A 27,644-nucleotide genomic window follows, 5' to 3' on the forward strand; every position below is an offset into this window, starting at 1 on the left:
TTAATACATTAGTAACAGTTTTGTCATCTCATCTATTTCCCACAAATCCACTGATTTTAAGATTTACAGAGAATTTCTGGATTATTTCAACTAGGAAGCTGGAACTAAACAGCTTTACTAATTTGAATGTATTATGAACAAAAAGGTGACCATCTGTAGGGAGCTCCTCTGCCACCGGTCAAAATGGTTACTGCCAGAGACTTTTGGATGCACTGAAATGAAAAGTTCAGCGCACTAAAAGATTCTGTTGTCACATCTGTCTTTCGTCAGGTTTAATCTCTCCAATGAAAGGAATGTGTATCGTGAAAGCTCGGTGGACGCAAGTTTAAGCTCCACACTAAGACAGACTTGGGATAATTTATGAACAAAAGAGGAGCCGCTACGCAAAGTACATACCTTAGTGGAATAAACAAACTGATCGATGAGTTTTCCATCCCCAGCAGCATTCTGAAGGGCAAAAACCTGTTCAATTTTAACAACTGGAGACATGTTACATTTTTGAAGATCCAAGTTGTGCATGGTTATTGAAGCTGGCAAGGATTTTCTAGCTGCAGCTGTTTTCCATGCGATTTTCACAGGAGGTGGCTCCTCCTCTTCCACACTTGACTGCCTCCGTTGGCTTTGTCTTCGCACCTCAGCATTTGAAGGTGATGCTGCTGCCACGTTGGCATGTTCTGGCTGGGTGTTCGAAGCTGGCTTCAGTCGTCGGTTCTTCTTGGTCTCCGATTTAGAAGCAGCAGTCTTTTTGGCTTTTGACAAAACCTCCTCTGGCTCTTTGTCTATATAAATGAAGGTGTATTGTTCTATCCTTTCTTCCCGAGTCATTTTCAGTGCTTTCTCAGCATGGGCAATACCAATATCCCACTGAGCACGCTCTCTTTGCGGCCTTGGTTTGCGGATCTTAAGGAACAAAGACAAGCAGCTAATTACACTGAAGATGTTGCCATGTAAGCACTTCAAATGCAAACCTGATGCTCTTTAAATCTCTCAGACAGCAGATTGACGCTGTTCCTTTAGAGGGTGTTTTTGAAAGGTGGACAGTGAATCCCCTGCCCAGGTACAAGCAGACACTCAAGCTGTTCATACGACCATCACAATTAAGAGTGTCTGCCCGGAGTTACAACTTCACTAAAGACAAGAACAGGCAGTATTCAAGCCTGTAACTCTGTTATGAGACACAGAATTAATCCTAATTTATCTTTTTAAATCCTCCATATTTTTCTATAAACACCTTTCCTTCCACATCAATATTTAGATCAGCATAAATACTGACTGAAGTAGTCCATCCACACAGTAAGTGATTCCTGTAGCTAACATTTCCTTTCCAATAAAACAGTGGAAAAGAACGTATCCGCTAGTATCAGGAGCTGGAAGTGTGTCCTTTAAAAACTGTATTTTCCAAAGAACGGGTTAATAGTGAAAACACAGGCACTGTTTTTATTTAATATTCTAATGCTAATGTAAAATTATCTCCAATACCCAGGATGACTACCATCATGAGGAACTGACAGAGCAGGTTCACTATCAGCCTTTTCACACGAAAGTCATAAGGGTACAGAAATATTTTCAGCATCTTTGTGAAAAACACTTCTGCCAGCAAAACGCTGACTACCCTTTCCAGGGTAAAGTACTACAGTGTTTCAGAACTGCCCCACGAGAGTTTCACTTACACAGGAACTGTAGATAACCCTCTAGACAATTAGCATTCATCATACCTTCTGTTTCTCAGAGTGGTTGCTGGCTTGCTTAGCAGCCTCAGCCAATAATTGCTCATACTGTTTGTGTCCTTTGTACTCTCGAACCCGCTTCTCGTGCACCCACGCCCTCTCTGGCTGGTTGCTAAAAAACTGAACGTGGTATTCACGAGCACCTGAAAATGAAAAATTCTAGTCAGCAGTTTTATCAACATCACTTTGCTGGTTTAGCTTACGCCTTCCTCATCCACATCACTCAATTCCTGCAGGTGGAAGTACCTAGCTAAAGTTTAGAAATAAGATGGACCCAGATTTAGAACCGTTTAAGGGAAGATAAGTACACCTTGCCCACACTGAACACTCTCACACTTATCAGGGTCTTTTCATAAATACATTGACTTGAGAAAAGCAGGAGCATCTGTGCATAAGCCCAGTTTGCACAAGCTCATCTGTAGAGGTAATTTAATAAGTACCAGTTTTATACATTTCAAGAATAGTCTTGTTCAGCATACACACAAGCAGAATTCATCCTGCGAAGGGAGTTCAAAGATAACACTTTTAATCAAGGAACAAGTACAGACACTTGATATATTCTGGCAAAGATCTTCCTCCCTTACCTCTTGTATTAATTTTGGTATGAACATCAAGCTGTGGATCACATGAAACCATGCAAGGCCACCACGGGTATGTTCCCACCTTGGACCAAACCAGATCGCCAACCTGAAACTTGACGTCATGGGCGACTTGTGTTGAAAGAGAAGGCAAGAACTGCTGGACCTACAAAGAGAATGCAAGCTCAAAGCCACAGAAGGCAATTTAGGGCACTTAGAGATGCACATGCTACCCACAGGGACTTGTTATTTTTCTCTCGGGTATCCCTGATGTGTGATAGTGTAATGTGAGATAAACATTTCTTAGGAACATGACAGAAAGGAGTTACACACAGCTACGATTTACACAAGATAGTCACTGACAAACCAAGACACACAACAGCAACCTCCACCACCACCACCATCCCCAAAAAGATTCTGCTTTATAAGTGGATTAAGAATGTCACTTTGGGGATAAAATAAAGCGGTACGAGAGACGTTTTGATGCAGTAGTGATTAATAAGAGTTTCAAATAAATGGGAACTGATTTATCTGACAAATTAAAGAAACCATGTAACAATTAGTCCACAAAGAGTAACATGCTAGAAGTTCAAAAAGTGTTAGTTAGCATATGTACTAACCGGGGTTTCCTCCAACACTGTATCTTCTCTTGGTCTTTCTGATAGCATGCTAAGCCTCTCATTTGGTCTCTAGGAAATGGGTAACAAAGAGAAAAAAGGAAAACAAAAACACAAACAAGGTAAGGGGACGGTAAAACAAAAAAAAAAGCATAATAATGAAACCAGGCAGAAAAAATAATTCACAGAGAGAAAGGCAACCATGAACCTAGAAAATATTAATACGATGACTCTCATGCCCAATTCAAAACATAGTAACATCACAATCAAAAAATACCTTTTTTCCCTACACTATTTACATTACCATCACACCTACGTACAGCAATGTTCTGCTGAAACAGGTGGCAGAAGAACATACACTCAGGGACAGCAAACCCAAATAACTTTCCACTAAATTAATATACAACTTCAAAGAAATAGAGAAGAACATATGAAGGACATCCACAGTAACTGATGAGTCTCACTGTATACCAGTTATTTGCAAAAACTACATTACAAAAATCATATTCAGTATACAATATGAAAATCATAAAATTGATGTTAAATTGCATATAGTTGACAAACGTGTTTGGAGGATCCATAGTCAAAACCACAAAGACTATGGTGCATTTCTAAGGCAGGCCGAGGCACACAGGCAGTCTGTTCAGGCAGAGGTGGCCAGGGAAAGGTTTTGGCAGAGGAGGGATCACCACTGAACAGCAGCCAACACCACGGCGGAGTGGCCACGATAGGGCGTGTGGTGACACAGCAGCTGAGCAGATAAGAGGCAGGCTGTGAGCTATCTCATGAGACAGACACTTGCTTTTACTAGAGCAGAAGAGAAGTCAAAGGACTCAAAGAGCAGCAAAAAGAGTCAGACACATGCAGCGAGAAACTAATAATGCTGTTAATCCAAATTATACCTAGTCCATTTGAAAATGAAGACCCCGTATTAGTCAATACTGCGTGCTTCAGCTCAGAGAAATGAGGAAACACACACGTAAACATCACCTAGAACAACTAAGGTCAGCGTCTCATACAGCTGTCCGTAGAAAAAAACCACTTAAGACAGACCATATTACTATCTGCTGGGCAGAAATCTTTCCTCCCCGGCCCAGCAGAGAGCACGGCAACAACTCCTGCCTTGCTTTTGCTACTGTGCGTTAGTGGAAACTTCAGCCCTGCCAGGAGAGCCAAGCTGATTACACAGATCGCCAGCTTACGGCTCCTCGCAGAATACAACTAACCAGCAGAGTAACTCATTCTTAAAACAAGTATTCAGACCTTAAAGTTCAACAGTGTTTTCATAACATTTTAATTTCAAATCGACCTTTCACATATGAACATCCCCCCCAGTCAGCAGGTTTCCACAGGGACTAGTGCCACAACGAGGAAACAACTGCAGATCACCTTACGTTCAAACAGCCACGCTGAGCGTAAGTGTAAATAACTGAAGTTGTACCAGAAGTTTTGTTTGTTCACATTAAGATGATCCTAAGTTACAAGTCTCACACTGTTAATGCTAAAGATGACAAAAGCATACACGATGAACGTAGATGAAGATGAAATCGTGTAGTGGAAAGTCAAACGGTGGGAGGATGAAACTGAGACTGCACTGGATAACTCATAACGAAAACCACTAGCGCAAAATCCTGCTCGTGTCAGCATGATCTGCTGTCTGAAACAAGGGTGAAGAACGTAAGAGATTTTATTGCAACAACACCTTCTGAAAGGGAAATGGAAGCTAAACGAAGGACAAAAGCAAGACCAAGATTTCTGCTGAATTCTGGATGACACGTACAACTCGGAACTTGGAATTTGAGAGTTAAAGTTCTAGTTCAATCTGGGAAAGACACAAGATTATGTTCTTGTGATAACCAGGTAACACCAGTTAAATAGAGGGACAGGCACCGCTGCAGCTTCAGAAGTAGGACTGGAGTCCCTGGTAAGGAGGAGGACAAAATGGTAATGCAAAACTGACAGGCTGATGGGGGGGGGTGACGGAATTCTGGAGAAGAGGCCAGAAAGCCTGGATAAAAGACCATGTCTTTAGCTGAACTCCGAAAAAACCAAACTCACCGAGATTTAAGAGAAACCTGGGGGATAAATGTATGATTACAGCAGCAAACGAAGGACAGGTGGATGAACAATATACGAGCAGCAGAGCATCCAGCAGAGCTGACCGTGGGAACAGACCCCACTTCCCACCCCCTATACGCAGGTATAATGCGGGCGTGAGGGAGATGTCACCAGAGCATGGCCTTCCCATCACAACTCCTGCCGGGAACAGGCTGCCCACGGCACATCACGGCTGCTACGGCATTCCCAGATCAAGAAAATCACCTACAAATGCAGTCACAGATGACTCGTATTTTAATTGGACAGCCTATTTCAAGTTTGGATTATGATGCTGATTAAGATCTTACTGAGCTTCATTAGAGTCAACTATAGTAATCAAATGTAGCAGAAGCTCAAAATCTTGATACATCACCAACCCGACCTCTGGGAGAGGTCCACTTACCAGAAGGGAGACAGAACAGTTATAAAACTTGAAAATACTCCTGGTGAGGGGCTGTGTGTGTGAAATCAGCCTGAAATCATTAAAAATAACACCACCACTACCTCAAGCATATGAACCTGCTATACCAGATCACAGTCCAATCCCTCCAGGGCAGGATCTTCTCCCAAAGCCACCAAAAGCAGCGAGTATCAAGTGGTTCCAGAGGAACTTAAAAGAAACTCAGCTACGTACTGTAACAGCCCAGCCTGGGCTGGGCCATTTCTGTCCTGGCCTGACACGGCAACTTCCCCATTCCTGACACTTGCCACCGCATTGCTACCCATTCCCCTCAAACTGGGAAGTACAGAAACCGGTAGCACAGAGCTGGCAGGAATAAACAAGAGAAAAGGAAACAGAAGTAATTAAGTGGCTTATAAAACTGAAGAAAAAAGAATGGCTGAAAGTACCAAAGACCAGTAATTTGTGTCTCTGTTTCCTGAAATCTACGTTAAAACCCCCCACATATATATACACACGCCCTGTGGATACATACAACCATATTATGAATCTTGACAGAAACGGTAACAGACACCAATATTGAATTTTCCCAAAGTTTGCTGAGTCAACTGGTACTTCTAATTTACTTACTGGTTTAGAATATTAATTTCTACTGGCTTCTGCAAATGCTACATAGCTCTTGGGTTTTGTACATCATCACGGTATTTAGAATGTCTTTCAGAAGTTAATTAAAAGCTGCAGTGCTGAACACTCCAAGTAACCCGATGTTCCACTGAATAACCCAGCGTTATTTTGAGAGGCAATTTTAGGAATGTGTACACTTTTGACCAAAAGCTCCATCTTCAACTCTGTCCAAAGCGTAGCAAACTCTGAACATGCTAAAACACTAAATAATATTAAAAAGATATTTTTAATATCTTTTCTAACAATTTTTTTTTTATATGCAGTCTTTTTACCAGAACTATATTGTCCGAGAAATACAGTTTCTCGCAACCTAACACAGAGTATCTGACCAGTAAATAAAACTTCACGACTTTAAGTATGTATACAACTAAAAGAAAGGAAGAGAAACTGCCGAAGACACATATTCCATCAACAATATCAGGTATACAGATGGCTGAAACTAGCATTCCACTTACATTTTGTTCCTCTGGTTCTAATTTTGGAATTTTGTGCGACTTGCGCTCTTCCGATCGGGAAGAGTCATGCTTGCTACTTTTTTTCCTTTTCTCTTTTCTCCCTTCATGTTTCGCCTTAGCATACTCACTCGCTTGTACTTCATTTAAAAGGTCCCCACACAGAGAGGACTCAAACAATTCCCTGCCGTTCTGGATAGTTTTGGTTATTTTTAATTTGATCTCTGGTGAGCCAGTCTTCTTTGGAATCACCGTCTGTGAAACTGAAGGTGGTGGTGGAGGCGGCAGCTGTGGAGGGGAAGGTTTTTCCAGAACTTCGTGCGGCCTTGTGTTAGAGTTTTCCATTTGGTAATACTCTGGGGGGCTAAAGTTTCTGACTGTACCAAAACCATTGGCTGAACCATTGGGATATTGACTGTACGTCTGGTATTTGGCTTGAGGTTCATAGATATTGATTGTTGGTGGGTAGCCGTTCGTGATGGGCGGAAGGTCCTCCGTCGTGGGCGTGGGGTACTGAAAGCCTTGCTGCAGGGCAGCTTCGTATGGCGTTTGTCCACCATCTTCAGCAATGTCACTGCTGGCATCAAAGGCATCCTCTTGGCGGATGTTGGCTGAGTCAATGAGTTGAGGTGGTTGCTGAATTGTGTTTCCCATGATCCCTTGCATGAAAGAGAAAGAGAAATCCATTGTTCTGCTCCAGCATCCTTAGCTTTCCCTTTTTCTCATAGGGCCTAAAGGCAGGGAAAGGGAAATAAGAAGTCAGTGTAAATCAAAATATAATAATTAAGAAAATTAAATTTTTGAGAAAAAGAGCTCTAAATACCAATTTCCCCCTCCCCATTCAATAGCCACTCTCTCGTGGATTTAGAAAGGACTGGTATTACTTAATCTTTAAAAGACGCTCTTTGCACATTTCTGCAGAACAGCTTTTTTTCATGATCACTTTCTCCTTTTCCAAGACATTTAAAGAACTGTTATAGGCACCTACAAGTGCTTAAAAACTATGAGCCTGAGTGTTGCAAAGTCAGAACAACGGGGCTAAAATTCCAACCACTCTCTATAGCCCTCTTAGTTTGGTGCTCGGAAGCATTACTCTAACACAAAGCAGTAAGAGAGCAGACTCTGACCCTCAAGCATACAGAAGATATCAAGTTCTCTTGACACCGCAGTCACTGCAACCTGAACAAGGCAGCAAAACCCCAGAAAGACCACTCAAACAAGAGAGAAACCTCTCCTCTTCCTCCCTGCCTCTGTGCTAGAATTAAAGACAGATGAGCAGCCCCCAAGGCCAGCAGCAGACCTAAGCCACCAGCTTTTCACACTTGAAGGGAATAGGTCATTCCACCTCAGCTGCTGGGAAAACCAGTTCCGATGGTACGACAGCCTCAGACGGGTTTCCCAACCTCTTCTCTCACCGAAAAGCAGAGTAGTTTCCATGGGTTGGCTCTCAGTAGCTAAGTGAGGAGGGTTATTCTCCTCACTCCCTGCCACCTCCCCCCACCTTATTTTAATATTAAACACTTAGGGTGTTTAATTAAACACTTAACCACTACATGGTTCTGAGGGAGAGAAAAATAGCCTCAGCATCAAAAGATCTCCAAAACCTGAGGTTATTCGCAGAATTAGATTACAGCTGAGAAAGCTGTCATACACACTTTCGATTTTCCACTGCATATTAAAAACACTGAAATCGGACTAAACCAGAGTTGTATTTCCAAAACTCGGCTACTGCCTCAGAGAAGGCTTTCGCATTCACCTAAATAATCTCCGTGTTCAACAAGAAGAAACATACAGGGAGCTAAACTTCAGGTAAGAAACACAAATTTGCTTCCAAGCAAGGTCAATTTAGCCCTTCCAAAGTAAACATGGCTGGGTATTATTTATTCTCTCTCTGTGTAGGCATAAAGGAGGGTTACTGTGCCATTTTGGTCAGGGTTTAAATGACATTTAACACATCCCACAGACACTTCTCATAATAAGAATCTACATGTAACCCTGCCCACATTAAATTCTCGCCCTCCCAATGCAACGCATCTCAATACCTCATCTAATAGCGTTCAAAACACTAGAACAGGTCCCCCCTCTGAGACTGCAAAAAGAAATTGAAGGTGTAACAGTAGCAAGTAAAAACTTGACCAGAATCTGCTCTGTGTTTTGTGGACTTCATACTCAGATTACATTGATGTTTGTATTCACTTTTACTGCCCCTGCAATCAACTAGGGGCACATTTGTCACTGTAATTAAGCGACTTAGGAGAAACAACTTAATAGCACAATGCTATGCAGCAAAATTCACTAATTGCAGTAACTTTTCAATCTCATGGCTGTAAAACCATCTCTTCTCTCCAGCGGCTCTCTGCACATCAGCCACAAAACCACCACAAAAATGTGACCATCGAGGGGACAGCGTATGAGGGACGGCACCCGGAGCCAGCAGAACTGCCCGTCAAGGTCAAAACCACCAAACCACCACCCATTCTAGGAAGAAGTGGGACTGTTTGTACTATTTACCAATTAATTGTTACTTTACATCTGCCAAACTGAAGAGCAAACAGATTTCTCACACTAGTAAGAAACTGCACCCTAGGCTGCTTTTATTTCTTACTAAAACCAGGTACACTTTGGGGTTTTTTTCTGAATATTTAAAAACCCACAAACTTATCTTGAGAAGCTGCAACAGCACTTCAGTTATCCTGGCACATCCATTGCTGGACAGACAGAGTCAAAGCAGAAACAGTTTAAGAAACTTTAGAATTACTCTCAACTTCCCAATTTTATAACGTTGCTGTTTTCTTTCAATAGTAATTAAATCACTTTCTTTTACCCAAATACTATGAAAGATGACCATCCATTTAGCTTAGCAGGACTAAGCACCAGCATGTTAAATAAGGGATCTGTTAAAGGATATCATGCCAGGACCCAACACTTCTGGTGTGGCCACACCAAAGTTAAAAAGCAAAAAATCAATTGCAGAAAGCAAAACTCTATAAAACAAAAAACTATACAGCATTCTGTACTTCATTAAGAATATGACTTTGCTAATGTCACACGTCATTTGAATAGTTATACCTTAAGTTTTACTGCTTTTAAGTCTAAAAGTGGAAACTTTGTAAGTTTTGGGTCCTGCTGGAAGATGCTAATCTGATGTGATAAAATAATTTTAATGCTTTTAATTTCTTTCTTGAGAGGGAAAAGATAACAATTTGTTTAAAAGACACAGGTGCGGGTTCCATGACCTTACTTACAACATCAAGTATCTAGGCAGACTTCTCATTTCACTAGTCAGTACAGCTCCTCTAACGAGCAAGTATCTCATGGTCTAAGAGGAAAAAACCTCACTGCCACTACCAGAACAGCTAATCCTCATCCAGCCAACACCACCACATTTAGGGCCTCCATCAACGCCCATTTTCAAATCAGCAACAGATATTCACATTCACAAGACTGCCTTGAAACTGTGCATCTGCATAACCACCCTCTGGTCATACAACTCACCAAGTACAGACTGAAAACTTGTTCCTCAACTGTTGCATCAGGGAAGAAAAAAAACAAAACATGAACCCTTCTCTCCTACTACTGTGACCTGTGGGTTACATGATTCGGTCACCCAGTTCATTCCTCTGGCAGCACTTTAATGGCATGTCACTGTGGACAACGCTACAGAAATTCTGATCTGCTGCCAGGCTGCTGTTGAATTCACTTAAATCTTCCTTAAAGACTTCTCTAAAATTGAGCCACAACATCAGGTGAGGCTGCATACAGGACACTAGAAAGCTGTCCATACAACCCACAGCCAAACATTTTGGTTTGAAAAGCACTGAAATTGTACAACAGTCTAAGCAAAAGGATTCTGCCCTAAAAAGCATAACCCTATGCCATCTCTTTGAAATAAGAACAGATCCTTTTCTATTACACTGGCAACTTTCTGTCTTTCCTTTAAAGAGCTTCCACACTTAAAGCTGGGATAAAAACCAAACTATTTTGTGCAGGGTTTCACTAGGACACCAAAGTTTATTTATTCTCTGGGATGTTACATGCATGTATCTGGCTGATTACAAGGCACTGTATTAGGCTATTCATATTCACTCATTCTAATTCCATCTGTAAGCATCGTTCAGAAGTTGATCTACAGGCTGCTGAGTGATTTAGCAAAGGCTGTTCATGAGCCTCAGCCCTGTTCCTGATAGGAACAACTCGCTGTCACAAGGCTGGAGCACTAAGCCATGACAACACTACAGGGTTCTCGTCATGGTCACGTCTGTCTGGGTCTACAGCGAGACGCAATACTTGATCGACGCAGCCAGCAAAAGTCCTTACCCACACACAAAGAATGCTCTTATTAGGAGAGCTTATTTTTCTCAGAAGGGCTGAAATAAGGTATAGCAGCAAAAGGCAGTTTTGCGAGTGCTGAGAAGCAGAAGTTCTCTGCTGATGCCCCGGTACAACTGTCCCACCAAAGTAGTATTAATGAGATCCAGACATGGTATTAACAGAATTCAAAAGCTGCACAACAGTATCTGGTCCCTCTTATCTCCTCCACATACAGCCCTCCAGGTCAAAGTCTGCCTTCGCTGTGTCACTCTTCACAGCAGACAGTCCCCAGCTGTGACAGTTCCTAAAGCTGTCGATGCACTTGCTTCCACAGGCACTAACTGAAGAGTCATCAGTGCACTTCGTTTTGTTATGTGACATAAGTTGTGGATTAGTGAACTTCAAAGCACTCTACTTACATTGGATTTAGGAGTTACCAGTAAAAGAAAATAGTTTTGATTTATTAAGTAATTGTTTTCTGAAGCTCACCTGTGCAAAACAGACCTCGATGCTAGCTTATGCTTCAGAGTCGGGACAATCTGTACACCGGCCTCATTATTTTCCTATACAGGCTGCAGAAGCAAGGATTATTGCTTCACTGAATTGCTACTCTCAACAGGCTGAAAACACAAGAAGTTGTTCTCCTCCCACAGAGCTGACATCATCGAGAGCTTCTTCCTTCCGAGTCTTTTGCTGTCACTGCGGTTAATACACCCAGATTTTCCCAACCTTCTTCCTTTCCAAACCTCTGCATCAGTTTGTTCATTCCCCAGGTGCCAGCCAGTGAAGCGGCATCAGGGCTGCGTTACAGTGAAAGGACAGCCCCAGGAGCTACTGAAATAATAAAACAGAACGATGAATCCTGAACATACAGGAATCTCAATGTTCAAACCTAAGGCAGAATTACTTAATAAAAGTCATTCCCAAGCTGTAATGCAAAGAATACCCCATTGTCGTTGAAATACCAACGGGCTCAGGAGTCATACCGATCCTTCCTCAGCAGAGGAACACTACCTAAAACAAGTGAATGTGATTTTCACTGATACACGCAGAAAACTATTTCAGAATAAATTCTTCTCACTACAACAGTGATTATTCTATTAAATTACAGTATCAGCCTCCTGCAAGCTGTAGAATTTAGCTTCCAAGTATGACCCATAACAGATAATGCACTGATACGACATTGGAACTCAACCAACAGATAAAGACACAATTTATTATTTCAAGATTTATAGGAAATGGATAATTTATAGCAGTTGGGAAACAACTTGCAATCAACGATACCTTTAAAAATGATACTGAATTTCCTAATGAGTGAAAAAGCATTTGATCTCTAGAACCGGGTAGCCAGCATTCTGTACCTACCCTTTCCCACGGCTGAGGGATCTCCCGAGCGAGCAGGAACACGCGACTGTTTACAGACACTGAGACTCTATACATGGACGCTGTTTGAGCAAGTATTTTCGTGTTGTTCATGGGAGAGTGACAGAAGTAAATAAAATAAAAAATATAAGCAGTCAAAGATAAGCTAGGCCAACCTAGTAGAGCTCTTACACTGCTCTTTCTTACATTAACACCGAGTTTGTTTCACTTCCCGTCCTCAGCTTCTCAGCTTGACTGAGCTCAACTCAAGAAAATCAGTTACACTTTCAACAGCGAATGCTCAGTCATGGGACAGTTTCAAAGAGAAATCCTCTGGGTTCACATTTTTCACCAACAACTGCATTTATCTAAAGCCATTTCTAGCATGAGTATTTTGCAACTTCACTCTCCGAAAACAAGATACCTACAAAGTTATCAAATACCGCTTTCATGCTGCAGCAGACTAAATAATAACTGACCTCACAGATTATCAAACAATTCTAAACAATGCTGATCCCATTTATTATTGATGAAAGCTTTTTTCCTCCCAAAGAGAGAGTTTTGTAGGTTTGCACAAAATACAGCAACAGGGTAGGACTCACCTATTAAATACACAAACAGGTTTCTATTCACTGTATTATTGCTCAATCAGGAAGAGCTCAAAAAAAGTGAGAACAGATACGGTAACTATGCAATGCGCAAGAGAAGTTTCCTAAATGTCAGAAGCACCCACCACTGCTCATCACCGAACAGGAGCCCGAGGTAAAAACTCCCCAGCACAAGGAGGGAGGGCTCTCTCCAAAGCCTGCTGGATGCAGAACTCTGAGAAAGCGGCTGTACCTACCCAGAGGCAGCCAGAAGCCAGTGCAAAACGACAGCGCTTTCCTTGAACTACTGAAACCCACAGGGTTCTGCGCACCTTCTGCCCACTGCTACCAGCCGGCAAACCTGCTCAGACCAGCACAGACACCTGTTCATCTGAGGCTGGCGGCCACCACAGCGATGAGCTGACACAATGTCTACTGATAAAGAGTGTAGCATGCACATATTTTAAACCGAGTTTCCACAAAACCTTTTTGAATTAATTTTACCCTTTGCTGTTTACAACCACCACGTGGGTGGCCCTGCCTAAGGCATCTGGGTTAGCGCTTGGTAGAGGGAAGGCATTTTACACAGATGGAAAGTATCTGCTGTGAGAACTGAAGCTGTCCTACCAGCCCACTGACCGAGTTGAAAAAGCAATAATTCCCGTCAGTCTTACGTGTTCAGTGAACGGTGTCACTGCCTCGTCACCCTGAGCTGGACTTTCTATCAACAGCCTTGAAAGCAGAAGTTCTAGGCCATCTTTACGCATGAACGACAAACCAGCTCCTGTCCACATAGACCTAAATCAGAGAGATTCAAAGACCTGTTCATATCCTACCACTCCTTCATTACCTGAGTCACCACACATACGTTTACTGCCCTTTCCTGTGCTTTTTCATTCCAGTGTATGCCTGTATCTAACCTATGCTGGTACTGGTCATCTCAAGGGTCTAATCCAGCAGCAGCGATTCTCAACAGATGTTCACTGCTACAGGTGTTTTACAAACAGCTGGAACAGGCTAGGTTGGCTGGGACTTTTAAGCGATGCAATCAACTTCTGTCATGTTTCCATTCCTCCTCTCAAGACCTAAAGACTGCCCAGCTGGAACCACAAGAAACATAGAACTTGGCTTTCGCTGAAGTTCAGCATACACACCTGCCACCGAACTCCTTACTAGAACTGAACATACCCATGCTTTTTCTACAGTCAGGTCAAAAATCACCTGGAGGGCTGCCTTTATCAACAGTAACAGCAACCCGTGGTGTTCAAATTATACAAACTGTAGACAGAAATAAAACAATTATTCTTATTGATTCCCGCATTCAGTATTTGCAGTCTGCTTTGTCCCATTTTGTTCTGGACGTCCTTAAGAAACCATGCACAGAAAGTTTTATTTACATATGTTAAGACAATGCCAAGGTTTTCAACAGCACGTAGATTTATTAATAGAAAAACTGTAGCCTGTGGATTTCTACTGACTTCAGCTGGACTGAGCAGTCTCTTCTGGCAGACACTGATGGTGAATCAGAGGCCTCCTCACAAACTTTAAAGCATGTGGTAAGGCTGACTACTTCCCTGTACACCTTTTTAAAGGTGGTTTGGGTTTTTTTAAATGCCAGAAGAAATAGTCATGTCTCTAATATGGTTTTGATAAGGCCAGTTTTAACAAGTTTCCCATAGTGATACAGAAAGAAACAACTTAGGCAGAATCAAAGAAAATGCTATGCATTCAAAAGGAAAAAAAAAAAGAGAAAAGGGGTTTGTCTTGAAAATGAGCTTAGAGTACTCATTTGGTTTTAGAGCCTCAGGATTCAAATAGGAAACATGGAAGAAAAACTTTTGTTCTTCAGGGAGAGTCATGGATTGATATTCACGTAAAACCAGAAGTTAGACCTTTGGCAATAGCAAATATCCGAAGAGTCATGACATGCTTTCACATACCAAAATCAGTGTAATAACTGCAACGTATCTCACGTGAGTCACTTCAAACTCAAGCAAACTTACCAAACTGAAAAATGCAAAACACGGTTGTACTAAAACAAAACATACAGTCTTTGATCATCACCTTCTACTCTTAACTCTGTAACTTCATAAAGCACATCCTCACTTTTTCGAGCAAAATCTTTTCAAGCAGTTCAACAAAAAAAACTTTTCAAAAAAAATCTGACAAAACATTCCCAATGCATCTCTACAACAAGCCACTGGAAGACATAAACAGTCATCAAAACAGGCTACAATTTTTTCTTCAACTATGATTACAGGCTACTTTACATTGTCTTTTGTGCTGGCTGATATATATACAGAACTACTTTATCATTAAGATTTTTTTTAACGACAAATTAAAAATCTTAAACCTGTATTAGAATTGCCGAGTGTATTGACAGTCAAAAGAAAGCAGAGTAAGACACAGAACAAAGTAGAGTACAATACAACAGTACTGCAAAAAAAAATCAAAAATCCAAGAAACAAGAAATCCTTCACTTATATGCAGTTCTTAAAAGCAGGCACTGAAACCTTTTCCACCCGAAAAGCAGTTGACAACTGCGTGGCTGGGTCACGGCTCTGCACCAAGAGCTCTGCAGGCTCCGACCCCAAGTTCCCCCCACCAGATTTGGGGCTCGCCGAGACCCGCTCCCCCCGAACCTCCGGCCGCTCGCCCCCAGTTACCTGCGGGAGCGAGGAATAAGGGGGTGTTGGGGGCCGCCACCTGCCCGAGCCCCAGCCGGCTGGGGAGACGGGCAAACGGGTCCCGGAGCCCTGCCCGCCCCGGCCCTCTGCGGCCCGGCTCCGCGCCTCACGGGGACGGCGGGCCGCCCTGCCCGCGGTGTCGGCTCGGCTCGGGACGGCCCAGGGCCCACCACCTCCCGTCCTCCCTTCCATTCCTCCCTCGCTCGGCGGGGGCTGCGCCGCCGCCGCAGCGCCGGTAGCAAACATGGCGTCCGCGGGCCCTTTAAGCTCAGGCGGGCCGCCCCCGCCAGCACAGCCGCCCGCCGTCCTCACCTTCAGTCTGTTCCATTCTAACAGCCCCCGCCGCGTCCACCCAGCCCAGCGGAGACAAAAGGCCGGCGGCGGGGGCGGCGGTAACGGCAGGCCTCCCCGCCTTCTCCCACAGCAGCTAGGCCGCGATGGAGCCCCGGCCTCGATTTCCGCGCCCCGGCAGGCCCGCCCGCCCGCCCACCCCACCGCCGGTGCGGCTAAGGTGGGGAGGGCGTTCGGCGGCGGTGCGGGCGGGCGCGGGCGACCGCTGGCGGCGGCGGAGGGAAGGCGGCGCTCGGTGCCGCTCTGCCCGGTTGCCGGCCCCGCTCCCGCGCCCTCCGCCTCCGCCGCCGCCGCGCAATGCGCAGGCGCGGGAACCGCCCACCTCGGGGCCTGATTGGCCGCTGGGGGCGGTGCCCGCCGCAAGGCACGACGGGAGATGTAGTCCCCTGGGCCCCACGAGACTACGACTCCCGTCGTGCCTTGCGGCGGGCGCCGGCTGAGGTCCTGGGGGGGGGGCGGGACAAAACCCCTAATTTATTTAAAAAGCGATGATTCTCCACCGCCTTCGATACAATAAGGCACCAAACATAGAGGTGACCTAGCAAAAGGCTTTCTCTCTCTCTCCCGCAATTTCTAAATGCTTAATATTAAGGTTAATATGGTCCTGATGCTCCTACAGCAGTCAAGGGATGAGACTACATTTCCAGTTCCTTTTTGACAAGTTCTGACAGGAATTATTGGTTTTCCTCCATTTTTCTCTTGCTTAGTTTTCTGTCGCGTTACTTTTCCCCCCACTCCTGATGGTTTTTACTGGAAAAAAAAGTCTGTTGGTTGGGAAACTAAAGGCAGAGCTAAAGCTGAGGGAAGTGCCACGACAGCAACTTCACCTTTCTCAGCCCCTGAGGAAGGCTGGATGATCCATGCCATGGCCAGCACAGAACATGGAGTAAGGGAAAGATAACCCACCATTTTTCTTGTCCTGTGCAGGGACTACAAGATATACCCAGCCACCAGAAGAACACACAATCACAGTAATTAGCGATCCTCACCAGGATTGCCACTCAGCCTGCACGGATGAACCTGTGGGACCCCAGCCCTCGGACGAGCACGGCTGTTGCTCTGCTGGCACTCGGGACCTCACCACCAGACTCCACATTTCCAGCTCCAGGAGATCCTCGCACACAGTTCGAGCCAGCAAGCAACCACAGCTCCATTACTAACAGAGCCCAGCATTCCTTATAAGCCACACGCTCGAACGCTTTACAATAAACCTCCAAGACGTATGCAAGAGAAAACAATATTCTTGGGCAATCAAAGAGGTGCTGTGTTCTCCCTGAAGAATTACATGCAGCATGCTAATCGATTCCAGAAGCTGTGCCCCAAATCGTGCTGCCTGTGTGTCTCAGAACAGTTCAGAACTGATGCCTGTTCCCGGACAAACTGCCTGTGCCCGATGCCGTTCCCCAAAAGCTGGGGTGGCATCGCTAAGGGCTCGCAGAAGCTGCAGCTCTCCATCAGGGCAGTGCCGAGGAGGGGCTCTCACCCCTCACCACTTCAGTGACTTTCCTAAAGGCCCAGCGCTTAACACAGCGCAGGAGCATCCCTGTATCAGTCTCCTTTGAAACAGGGGCGTCTAGCCCTCGTTCACGCTGGAAAAACTCTTGAAGGCAGAATCTAAGCATGTTTAAATCACAGCTTTGAAAACAAGAAGGTAAACAATCACATCCAACAGACTCGGCTCTTAGAAGCCATCTCACAAATTCACGTGGAAATGCATCTCTCAGGTGACAAAATCTGCATTTCCAAGTTCCTGAAAGCTGGAGTGCCAGTACAGTACCGCAGCTCTCCCACTCCAGCGTGATGAACAAAGGACACCTCCTTAGCGGTGTTCAGAGGACAGCAGTTTGTGTTTGCCTACTCCTCTAGTTTTAATTTCCTATTCTGTCGCTTCCTCAAGCAAGAGCCTCTCCCAAGGGAAAACAAAACCAAAACCTCCTCTGCAATCCCGGGGGATGCGGTTTAGCAGAACCAACTCTGGCAGAATAAAGCACACAGGAACTAAATTGTACTATTACATGGTCTGAATTAACGATGCAGAAATGTTGTTTACAGTAAAAGAGTATTTGGATTAATGGTGGGGTGGGGTGGTTTTTTTTCAGAATTTAAAAGACTTGGAGACCAGCCCTTAATGGGAAACGTGCTTTCCAACCAATGGAAAACACAGCAATGCACTGAGGCACTGCCACTCTGGTGGCAGACCTCGGGAGCTTTCTGTCCCGCTTCTTACCCATCTTTACCAATTTTATTTCCCACTTTTTAAAATATCATTCATCTGTTTAGGAACCCATTAGTGAAGTTGCGAAAGGGTTACAAACCCTTTTCTTCATGGGCAATAAAATGTTTTTTCCCTCCGAGTCCCTCAAACATAGAAGATGATTCAAGAGACCAAGTCTCTGAACCAAGAACGCTTCTCCAGCTGCCTGTGTTTCATCAGATCCGCAGAGCCACAGTATTTGTCTCAAACACGTCAGGGCTTGAAACTTCCTGCTGACACCCAATACTATGCAAAGCTGTTCTCAGGCGCTAACACACAAAAGGAGGCTCTACACTTACACACCCCACCGTACACGCAGCTGCTCAGAATATGTTCTGTTCTATATATAGATACAAACTGCAAACGCTTAAATGGGAACCTTTCACATAAAAGCAAAGTTTTGTTGCATACAACAAAATAAAGGGATACTATCAATGTTTTGCTGGATAGCGTGGGCTGCTGAAATAGTGATGGTGTTTTTCCCTTTTGAAAACTGTATAAATGCACCAGGAAACACAGACGTGGCCGCTGATGAAACGACATCACTGTGCGAGTCGCCTGCCTCACAAGTTCTCCTACCTTTCGCCAGGACCAAGGCTTCACGGGACGCAGCAGTCACACAGGGCAGAGCCAGCGAGCGCCCTCCAGCCGGCAGCCTGTCCCCGTGCATGGCTCCCAGCTTCTCCCCCGTGCTCCAGGCGCTACACAAACGGTGGAAATGCATGGGTGAACAGCCGCCACCAGCGGAGCTCCTCTGAGGGTGCGCCGGGGCAGCCTGCGGCAAAACTAATGACAAGTAATATAAAGGGTAGGAGAAAGGAGGGGTCCCCTGTCCCCCGCTGGCCCCGCGGCCTGTGCCTGCCCCGGGCACCGTGAGGAGGCCCGGCCTCAGGCCTTCCCACAGGCCTCAGGCCTTCCCACGGGCCCCCGCACAGGCCCGGCCTCCAGCCTCCCCACAGGCCTCGGGCCCCGCGGCCGCCCCGAGGGTTCCTCACGGGGCCCCCTCCTCACCCTCCCTGACGTCACACGCAGCCGCGCCGCGTAACGATGGCGTCACGCACCGACCCGTGACATCACCCTTCAAGGCCCGCCCCCTCGCCGCCGCCGCGCTCTCGCAGCCCATTGGCGGCCCTCCCCGCGGGCACCTCGGGTCAGGCCCCGCCCCTCCCTGCTCCCATTGGGCGGCCTCCGGGCAGGGCCGCAGTCGTGCCTTCTGATTGGCTGCCGCCGAAAGGGCCGTGACGGAACGCGATGGCGTGATGGAGAGGGAACCATAGAGCGCGGCTCGCCGGGCTAGAGCGCCGCGGGCCAGGGCGCGATGGGACGGCGAGGGAGGACTGGGGCCGCGGCGGGGAGCGGTGCCGGGGGTGAGCGGGCCCGGGATCGGGCCGGGGCGGGGGACAGCGGTGCCGGGGGTGAGCGCGGGGACCGGGAGCGGCCCGGGGGATGGCAGCGGTGCCGGGGCGGCCCAGCCGTCGGGCGGGGAGGGAGCGGCGGGGCCCGGCCCGGGGAGCTGTGGGGATCCCCCGGTGCCGCCCCGCCAGCCCCCGCTTACCTCTCCCCTCGCACCCCCGGCAGCGGGCCGGTGATGTGCCAGAGCCCCGGCGGGTCCTGCAGGGCCCGGCCCCGCGGCAGGGAGGGCCCCAGTGCACCGCGAGGCTCCCCGGCCGCTGTTGACGGAGATGAGGGTCCCGCTGCCGCCCGCGTCCAGGCAGAGCCGATGACTCCGTGGCATCATGGCCCTCTCCGGCTGTAACGTGCTCCTTGCCATAGCCAGGACCAGGTGAGATGCAGAATGATGTTTATCGGTGCTCTGTGCCACAGTTTTCCCGTTATGCTCGGTTGGAATTGAAAGGGGCTGAGGGTAATCGCACCAAAGGGAGCAAGGAGGGTCCCTGGCATGATAACACTTTTCTTTAGCCATTTATTTATTGTAACGGGTGCTGTTCCAATGTTGGTAGTGTGCACGTTCAGCATAATACCAATGCTTTAAAGCAGAGTACTTCTACAAAAGGTTACCTGGCTGAACATAGAATCACAGAATGGTTTGGGTTGGAAGGGACCTTAAAGCCCATCCAGTCCCATGCCCCTGCCCTGGGCAGGGACACTTCCCACCAGCCCAGGTTGCTCCAAGCCCCGTCCAACCTGGCCTTAAACACCTCCAGGGATGGGGCAGCCACAGCTTCTCGGGGCAACCTTAGAAGTACAAAGTTTGATCTGTCTAAGGGATTTTAACAGTTGTGATAATGCATAGCAGTCTGCAAGCTCTTAGTTCTGTTATGAAAAGAGATCGCGCTATCTAACGACTTGCCTCTCTTCAGTGTGCAGCCTGTCTTTAATGGCTGACACTGCTGCGGGAGGAAGGGGCAGGAAACACAGAGAACTCTGTTCTAAAGGCTTGGTGAGAAGGGGCTTTGGATTTTCTTTGTTTGCAACTGGTAAGTTTTAGCCGATGCAATTGGTAGAAGGACTTCCTAGAGGCAGTCTGGAGTCAGGAGTTATTCTCCCCCTAGGGAAAAGTTGTTAGTATAGGACAAATTCTCAACATTTTACCTGTTGCTGAAGGATGAGAATCTCAGATACTGAGGCAGCCACAAGATCGATTTCACAATTTGGCACTAAGAACATTAATTTGTGTGTAATGCCTAGGTACGTTAGCCACAATGCACTGTTACTTGCTTAAATACCTCTCCAGTTTCAGAGGCTCCCATCTTCTTGCGCACTCCAGTCCTCCATACTCTCCAGCAGTTGCTTTTGTCCAACTAGTGAATTCTCATTTAACCTGGACTTGCGTAAGAGACTCTGAAAACCAGCCATCGCTGCGCTGCGCACGGTTGGGCGCTGGCCTACCTCACTCACCGCCTAAAGTTGTGCGAACGTTTCACACGTCCGCCTGCTTGCGTCAGGAGCTCCGAGATGAACCTCCGCCCCACCGAAGTTCTGTAAACCAGGGCACTAAACCTGCCAAAACTCCAGCAAAACAAGTCATAGAGACGCCCGTGGGAAAAAAGTCTTTACGCCAAAAAATTGTGGATGAACTGAAACATTATTACAATGGATTCCACTTGCTTTGGATTGACACTAAGGTGGCTGCCAGGATGGTGTGGAGGCTGTTACATGGTCAGGTCCTCACTAGGAGGGAGAGACGAAGGGTAAGTGCCAGACATACGAACACCTGGCTAAAATGATGCATTACGAGGCTTGCTGTAGCAAAAGAAGTCTAACCGCTCAGCTTCCACACTTCTTTGAAACACATTGGTTTTTGTGTCTGGTTGAATAATAATTTCTGCTGTGCTCTTCTCTGTACAGCTGCTGAGAACTTGCGCAGATCTCTTCCGGCTGGTTCCCTTCCTGGTGTTTGTCATTGTCCCCTTCATGGAATTTCTGTTACCTGTCTTCTTGAAACTGTTCCCTGAAATGCTGCCCTCGACGTTTGAGACAGAGTCAAAAAAGGTTTGTGTGCTTTCTGAAGGCGTAGACTGTGTACTCCCGCTCGTTAGAACATCTGGGCAACTGCATAAAGAGCTGCTGTAAATGAGTATTGGCCTCACACACATGTCTAGGTCAGACATTCCTAGCTCGTTCCTAGGCAGGATAGCAGAATGTGGAGATAGTACAGCAATCAGTAGGAAAGTACACAGCAATTTCATTTTCGACTGTAACCAAAGCCTATTTGCTTTCAGTACTGAAATCTTATTTCATGTCTTTTCCAGAATCCCCTCCCTTCTGATTTTCAAGTGGAATTTCTAATAATTTTTTTTCTTTCCTAAATAAAGGAAGAAAAACAGAAAAAGAAATTAAATGCAAAGCTGGAGTTAGCGAAGTTCCTGCAGGAGACCATTGCAGAGATGGCCAAAAGGAACAAAGCAGATACAGGACAAGGAAAACAATTCTCTTCTTACGTGCACCAGGTAAAATGGGCTGTGCTGGGGGTGGCAGCAATAGGCTTACACCAGCTTTAGTGCTGTTGTTTTGGGCAGAGAATATGGGATTTCTGTGAAGATTGCAGAGAGTTTTGACAACACAGAGCTGTCCTGTCAGGTGTTATTGTTAACTGGACGCCCTCCTGCAGCTAATGCCCTGCTGACACTAGTTTTTGACCCCATCTGTCAGAGCTCTCTCTACAGACAAGCATTTCCATTCCGGAACAAGAGTGAAAGTTTTACCCTGTGAAATCCTTGAAGTGGCCACTCAAAAACACTGTTTCAATTTGGCCTTTTAACTATATCTTTCTCTTCCCACCAGAGGCAGGAATACGTGAGGCCATACACCAGAGGCAGTGTGAGACAGGAAGGGCTTCTTCCTTAGAGGAGGAAGAGGATTCACAAACTGTGGTTCTGTTTAGGTCTGGCTTTTGGCCCTGATGCCTCTGCTTTGTTTAGATTCGTCACACCGGCCATCGGCCCAGTACCCAGGAGATCGTACGCTTCTCCAAGCTCTTTGAGGACGAGCTGACCCTGGAACACTTGGAACGGCCGCAGTTGGTAGCTCTTTGCAAATTGCTTGAGCTGCAGCCCATTGGCACCAACAATCTGCTCCGCTTTCAACTTCTGCTGAGACTCAGAACTATCAAGGCAGATGATGAAGTAAGTTTAAAAATCGCACAGGTGTAGCTGCTTTGGTGGAATGCACACCGTTCGCAATCTGAAGTTCTGCCCTCTGATGTGTCGCTGCCCACACTCCATCTTCAGACCTGAAGTTTAATACTGATGGCAGTCAGGTTCTCCCCAGGAGAGATTCCAGAAAAAACGGAATGAGAATTCATCTTCCTGCACCTTTGCTGCCTTCAGTGAGCCCTAATGAGTGTGGCACTGCAGATAGTGTCACTGTTTGGAACGCCCTTATATTTTTATTCTGGAGTCATACTAACTTTTAAAAAAGGGGGGGTTCCAATTCTGGAATAAATAGTGTATGGAAACAGCAGACTTTAACCAACTGAATTCAGTATGAATTTCTATTAGTTTATAAAGTGGATGGATTTATTTAGCCTGGAGAAGGCCAAGGGACAATCTGCTTGCTGTTTTCCACTGCCTAATGGGGTTATTTAGAAAATGGAACCAGACTTACAGGGGCATAGTGAAAGGACAACAGGTAATGGTCGTTAAGTTGCAGCAAGGGAAATTCCAACTTGATAAGAAAAAAAATGTAAAATCAGTGAGTTGGTACACAGAGGTTGTGAAATCCCCATCCCTAGAGGGGCTCAAAGCGTAAATGGAAAAGGCTGAGCAGTGCAAAGAAACTTTTAAGTTAACCCTCTTTTGAACAGGAGGTTGGACTGGGGACCTCCAGAAGTCCCAGCCTACGTTTTACGATTTTGTAGGAACTATAATTTGAAATGGTGTTAAGAATCTTATTTTGACCAGAAAACTTCTTGCTACTAAGAGGTGACCAGTTCTGAAAGGCACGTGCAGCTAACCACAGGTTCTGCTTTAAAGCCTGCAACCTCGACAGTTCCCAGGGTCACCTGCCTTTGAGTGAACTCTTCAGACCTGTAGGATCACATGTAAAAGTGAAATTGCCAATACTCGGGGGTGGGAAAAATAATCAGGATCAAAGTTTTTCACCCTCTGTAGCGGACGACTGTCAGCTTTCAAGGACAGAATGAATTATCTACAAAGTCAGTTCTGTCTCAGCTCTGTGTTGATCTGACTTTATGCAGATTTACCTAAACAGACATTTCTTTGGGCTCCAGCTCATCAAGCACATCAGGGTTTTGGCTTCCTCTGTGCCTAGGTAGGAACATTCCTTCTCATTTCAGATGATTGCCAAGGAAGGAGTCAATGGCCTAAGTGTGTCTGAGCTGCAGAGCGCCTGCAGAGCCAGAGGAATGCGATCACTGGGGCTCTCGGAGGAGCAGCTGAAGGAACAGCTCAGACAGGCAAGTACGCTCTGCTCTGGCCTTGTTTAACAGGGTTTCTCCTAGGACAGAGGCACGTTCAGTTACGGCAGGCACAGTTTCACTACGAATTTATGTACGTTTCTAGATGGATCCTCACCTGCATAGCTGAGCTTTAAGGCATGAAGTATCCAGATTATGTCTTAGACTAAAGAGAAAACCAAGTAGCAGCAGGGCAAGCTAACAAGCAAGATGAAGCAGGGAGGTGGAATATGTTTTAAACTCATAAAATAGCGAAGACTTGTAGTAGAGCCAACACTAGTCCTCAAAAGTATTTCTCCTCATTGTGGTAACTTAAAACTGTATTAGTCAAACTCAAGATAGCTTTAAGATCTTTAAGGACAAAGAGTGCTGTATAAATACGTGCAGACATAGAGCCAATATGAAACAACTTTTCCTTCTGTTTTCTTCGTACAGTGGCTGGATCTGCATTTAAAAGAGAATGTTCCACCTTCTCTGCTCCTGCTTTCCCGTGCCTTGTACTTAATAGATGTAAAGCCACAACCTGTTCCGGTTCCACAAAATAAGGTGAGTTGTTTGAATAAAACTTTCAGGTTAATAGTTTAACCATTACACATTATAAAAATGAAGCACTGTGACATGAATCTTGTTCCTTGGTCCTCCGAGTGGACTGAAGTTACAACTGTACTGAACTATATGTTCTTCCGTAGATAGCTGAAACTGCTCAAATGGTGACATCTGTTCCTGAAGGTCAAGAGACCCTAGTGGATCCTGCCCCCATCGCACAAGGAAGGAAGGTTAGAAAATAAGCAGTCTACAAGTAGGAAAATGAGCGTATAGTGCTGTAATCTTTGGGAAGAGCGTGTGAGCAATCCTTTCCAAAGCTAGACGAACCCAATGTTTGACACCCTTGCACAGAAGCAATGTATATTCTTGCATTGTGTACATGTTTTTGCCCGAGAGCCTCACAGTTGCGTGCTCTGACTTAAGAGACAATGAAAGGGTACAGAGGTCTGCTGTGGCACACCTTGTTCCTGGAAACAGCTGGTTGTTCAACCCCATGTTAGCGGCTCCCAGCAGAGGAGCACTCACAAGCTTCTAAGTTGCTGCATTCGCATAAATACAGGGACTTCAATCCAGGTACATTTAGCTCAGAGGAGCCAGTTAAAGGTGACTTGTTTTCAGCTCTCCTGGTGAACTTGGGCTGAGTTGTCCAGGACAAAAAGAGCCAAAATAGCTTGAGTAAGAAAGCCAGAGTATATGGTTCTCAGCATAAGGCTAAAGTGAATTCCTTAGATTAGTCCAAGCTGGTAAAACCAGCAACAGAAATTAAAGGAGAATATTGTGTCAACTGCTAGAAATATTTCCAAATAGCTCTGTCAGGTTGCAGAGGGGAAGTGCTGGAAATGCCGACACACAGCTTTCACAAACATGCATTGCAGGGAACAGCCTCGTTCAGAAAGGAAAAGGGGCTGCACGGGCTTTAGCTGGAGCTTTGCCTTCTGACAGGGGTCTGTGACTTACAGCTGCTTTTTCCTTAAAGAATGAAGAATTTGTATCTCAACCAACAGAGAAATTGCCAGTCTCGGAAGTGTCAGTTAAGCCTCCCCCACGAGAGGTAAGCTTTTCAGAATTCTTAGACTTTCCAAAGGAGATTGTTCGTCACACAATTTATAGTCAAACTGTGGAAATGTGTGCTACGAGATGTTGTGAACGCTAAGTTCAAGGAGCGACAGGAGAAATTGTGGAGAGAACTGCATTGAGGGCTGTTAAATACAAAACTACCACTTGTGACAGACTGGATTCCCACTGGGGAAGGTGGCAGAACATGGTGGGGAATTACCAGGATGTCCTTTCCTTCTGCTCTTCCTTAATCATCTGCTTTGGAGCACTAGGATCGACCAGCCTTCCGTCAGAACCACCACAGTATTAAGTGCCATTTTGTATCTGTAAAAGTATTTCCATAGAGACTTGCCTTTTGCTCATTTTCTTTCTGTGAATATTTGTTTTCAGCTTAGCTGCTTAGGTATACATCCAGGATGCCCACTTCAGGCAAGTTTGGGAGTCCAGACTGACTTTTACCGGCGGGAGAATGCTCCTTTGCCCTGAAGAACTTTGTTCCTAAAGTCAGCTGTTAGTCTCCAGAGCAGCTTCCCATAGTAAATGGGAATAGATCTTCTTCAAAAAAAGGTCTTGAATTTCAAGACGCGTTTGTATTGGCACTGCCTAAAATCTGCGACTTTCTCTATCCCTAGACGAAGATGGAAGCGTCTCCGAGCAGCAAGGCGGGCGCCAACGGGGTCTAGCCTGAGCCAGCCAGGAGTGTCCACCGCCGGGAGAGAAGAGCTTTCATCTCTGCGCCCCCTGGAAAGGGAAGAGCAACTTTCTAGGAGGCTGCTTTACACAAAAAGGTGGCAGTAGCCCTCAGGGGCCTCTCCGTCTATTCCAAGCTTATCAGCAACTAGGCTGTGCTCAGGCTACCTGGATGGTACCAGCTTCTCATTTGTACTGGCCCCCTACCCCCACCATTTTAACTTATGTTGTAAATATGTTAATAATGACACTGTCTGCGCTGTTACTGGGCGGGTGTTTGTGCTTTTAAACCTTAGGAAAGGCAGCTTTTCATTGTCATAAAGGCCAGGGCACAGAATGAGTAGGCTAGAAATCCAGCAAAGCCCAGTTTGAAACCCTCTGCAGGGACGTACCCACACGGCCAGGGCTTGCAGCTTGCCCTGCTGATGCTGCCGCCGCAGCTTTACAAGCTCAGGCTCTTGGTCCTAATTAGCGTGGTTTAACCAGTAACTAGTGCACAGAATGACCCGTGTAGCCATTGTATCTCACGGTCGCATTTGCACCAAGGAGAACAAGCACAGCCAAGGAGGACCAGCGCTCTCCTCGGTGGTGGGCTTGAACTTAACGGCTCAGAAAGACCTAAGAACTTCAGCGCGGTGAAGACAGCTTCCACAGAGCCGGGAAGAGCTTCCTCTGCGGGAGCTTCTGCATTCAGAGCGCTGCAGCGGGTGCCAGGCATGGTTAGAGAAGGCAGAGGTTTGTGTTTTTAGGATCGCACTGGGCCGTGTGAGGTACCAATCTGGGGGCCCGCACACATTTCCCAAGTCCGATGTAAGACTTGGTTAAACCTTATCAGGCTCAGAACTGCGCATCAGCAAGTGCTCTCAGACGTACTGTACTTTACAAAATGATTCTTCGCACACTCCAGTGTTGACTGTTTTTTGGTAGACTCTACAGGGGGATACTGAAAAGCTGTTTTTAGCATTTGTTTTTTGTTTTGTTTTTTTTTTTTTAAACTTTGTCCTATGTAAATATTCAGAAGTTACTCACATAATGGATTTTAAATATATTTATACTTACTGTAAAATTAAAGTTAGACTTGGTGCTAAGTAGAATGAAATGTCTTTTCTAGAGGTCAGACAGCCTTTAGAACAATCCGACTCAAAAAAAGCCAGTCATCTCAAGGTCAGGCGTTATCAGCACTTTAAACATGTGACTCCGGGCTCTTACTGGCAGCGCAGACCCAGCTACTGCCCCACGGTGTTCCTCCCCGTCCCCGCACCCTGCCTTCTGAGTACAGCCAGCGCGCAACACCGGGTATTTGTATTTAATTGGTGGTTAGTAAGTGAGAACAAATGGTATTTCAATAAAATAACCCCGTTGCTCAA

General features: G+C 45.9%; 2 protein-coding genes across 10 annotated transcripts in view; one reads left to right on the forward strand and one right to left on the reverse strand.

Annotated features, from left to right (window-relative positions):
* NSD3 (nuclear receptor binding SET domain protein 3) overlaps positions 1 to 16,136 on the reverse strand; it is a 40,681-nt gene extending 24,545 nt beyond the window's left edge. For 4 of the 6 annotated variants that reach the window (XR_012584303.1, XR_012584304.1, XM_074563850.1 and 1 more), the window contains exons 1-6: positions 15,815 to 16,136; positions 6,559 to 7,286; positions 2,926 to 2,994; positions 2,312 to 2,471; positions 1,716 to 1,870; positions 397 to 900 (exon numbers count right to left, since the gene is read on the reverse strand). Coding sequence is in view for 4 of the 6 variants with exons in the window: in XM_074563850.1 (XP_074419951.1) it covers positions 397 to 900; positions 1,716 to 1,870; positions 2,312 to 2,471; positions 2,926 to 2,994; positions 6,559 to 7,242 (1,572 nt within the window). In the remaining 2 variants the exon portion in view is untranslated. Of the gene's footprint in view, positions 1 to 396; positions 901 to 1,715; positions 1,871 to 2,311; positions 2,472 to 2,925; positions 2,995 to 6,558; positions 7,287 to 11,355; positions 11,452 to 15,481; positions 15,591 to 15,814 lie in introns of those variants that run through there. The other 2 variants (XM_074563849.1, XM_074563848.1) reach the window with 2 other exon arrangements.
* A 3,206-nt stretch (positions 16,137 to 19,342) lies between these two features.
* On the forward strand, positions 19,343 to 27,644 carry LETM2 (leucine zipper and EF-hand containing transmembrane protein 2). 4 transcript variants are annotated; one of them, XM_074563852.1, is made up of 11 exons: positions 19,343 to 19,474; positions 19,686 to 19,890; positions 20,803 to 21,259; positions 21,417 to 21,560; positions 21,884 to 22,018; positions 22,490 to 22,693; positions 23,866 to 23,985; positions 24,421 to 24,531; positions 24,675 to 24,761; positions 25,508 to 25,582; positions 26,220 to 27,644. In XM_074563852.1, exons 2-11 carry the CDS (start codon positions 19,844 to 19,846, stop codon positions 26,268 to 26,270), a joined length of 1,431 nt encoding a protein of 476 aa, XP_074419953.1. In that variant the 5' UTR covers positions 19,343 to 19,474; positions 19,686 to 19,843; the 3' UTR covers positions 26,271 to 27,644. The 4 variants fall into 4 exon arrangements, with proteins under 4 accessions (XP_074419953.1, XP_074419952.1, XP_074419954.1 ...); XM_074563853.1 differs by having other exon boundaries at positions 19,348 to 19,449; positions 19,705 to 19,890; XM_074563854.1 differs by having other exon boundaries at positions 19,403 to 19,465; positions 19,705 to 19,890.

The sequence above is a fragment of the Larus michahellis genome, chromosome 20 (assembly GCF_964199755.1).
Source record: "Larus michahellis chromosome 20, bLarMic1.1, whole genome shotgun sequence".
Taxonomy (NCBI): Eukaryota; Metazoa; Chordata; class Aves; order Charadriiformes; family Laridae; genus Larus; species Larus michahellis.

What these genes read in the sequence shown, in the direction of transcription:
- LETM2 (XM_074563851.1), top strand. Translation starts at nt 19,844, where the DNA reads ATGGCCCTCTCCGGCTGTAACGTGCTCCTTGCCATAGCCAGGACCAG. An exon ending in TTGAGACAGAGTCAAAAAAG is followed by an intron (nt 21,561 to 21,883) that starts GTTTGTGTGCTT and finishes TCCTAAATAAAG; the next exon opens with GAAGAAAAACAGAAAAAGAA. An exon ending in TGAAGGAACAGCTCAGACAG is followed by an intron (nt 23,986 to 24,420) that starts GCAAGTACGCTC and finishes TTCTTCGTACAG; the next exon opens with TGGCTGGATCTGCATTTAAA.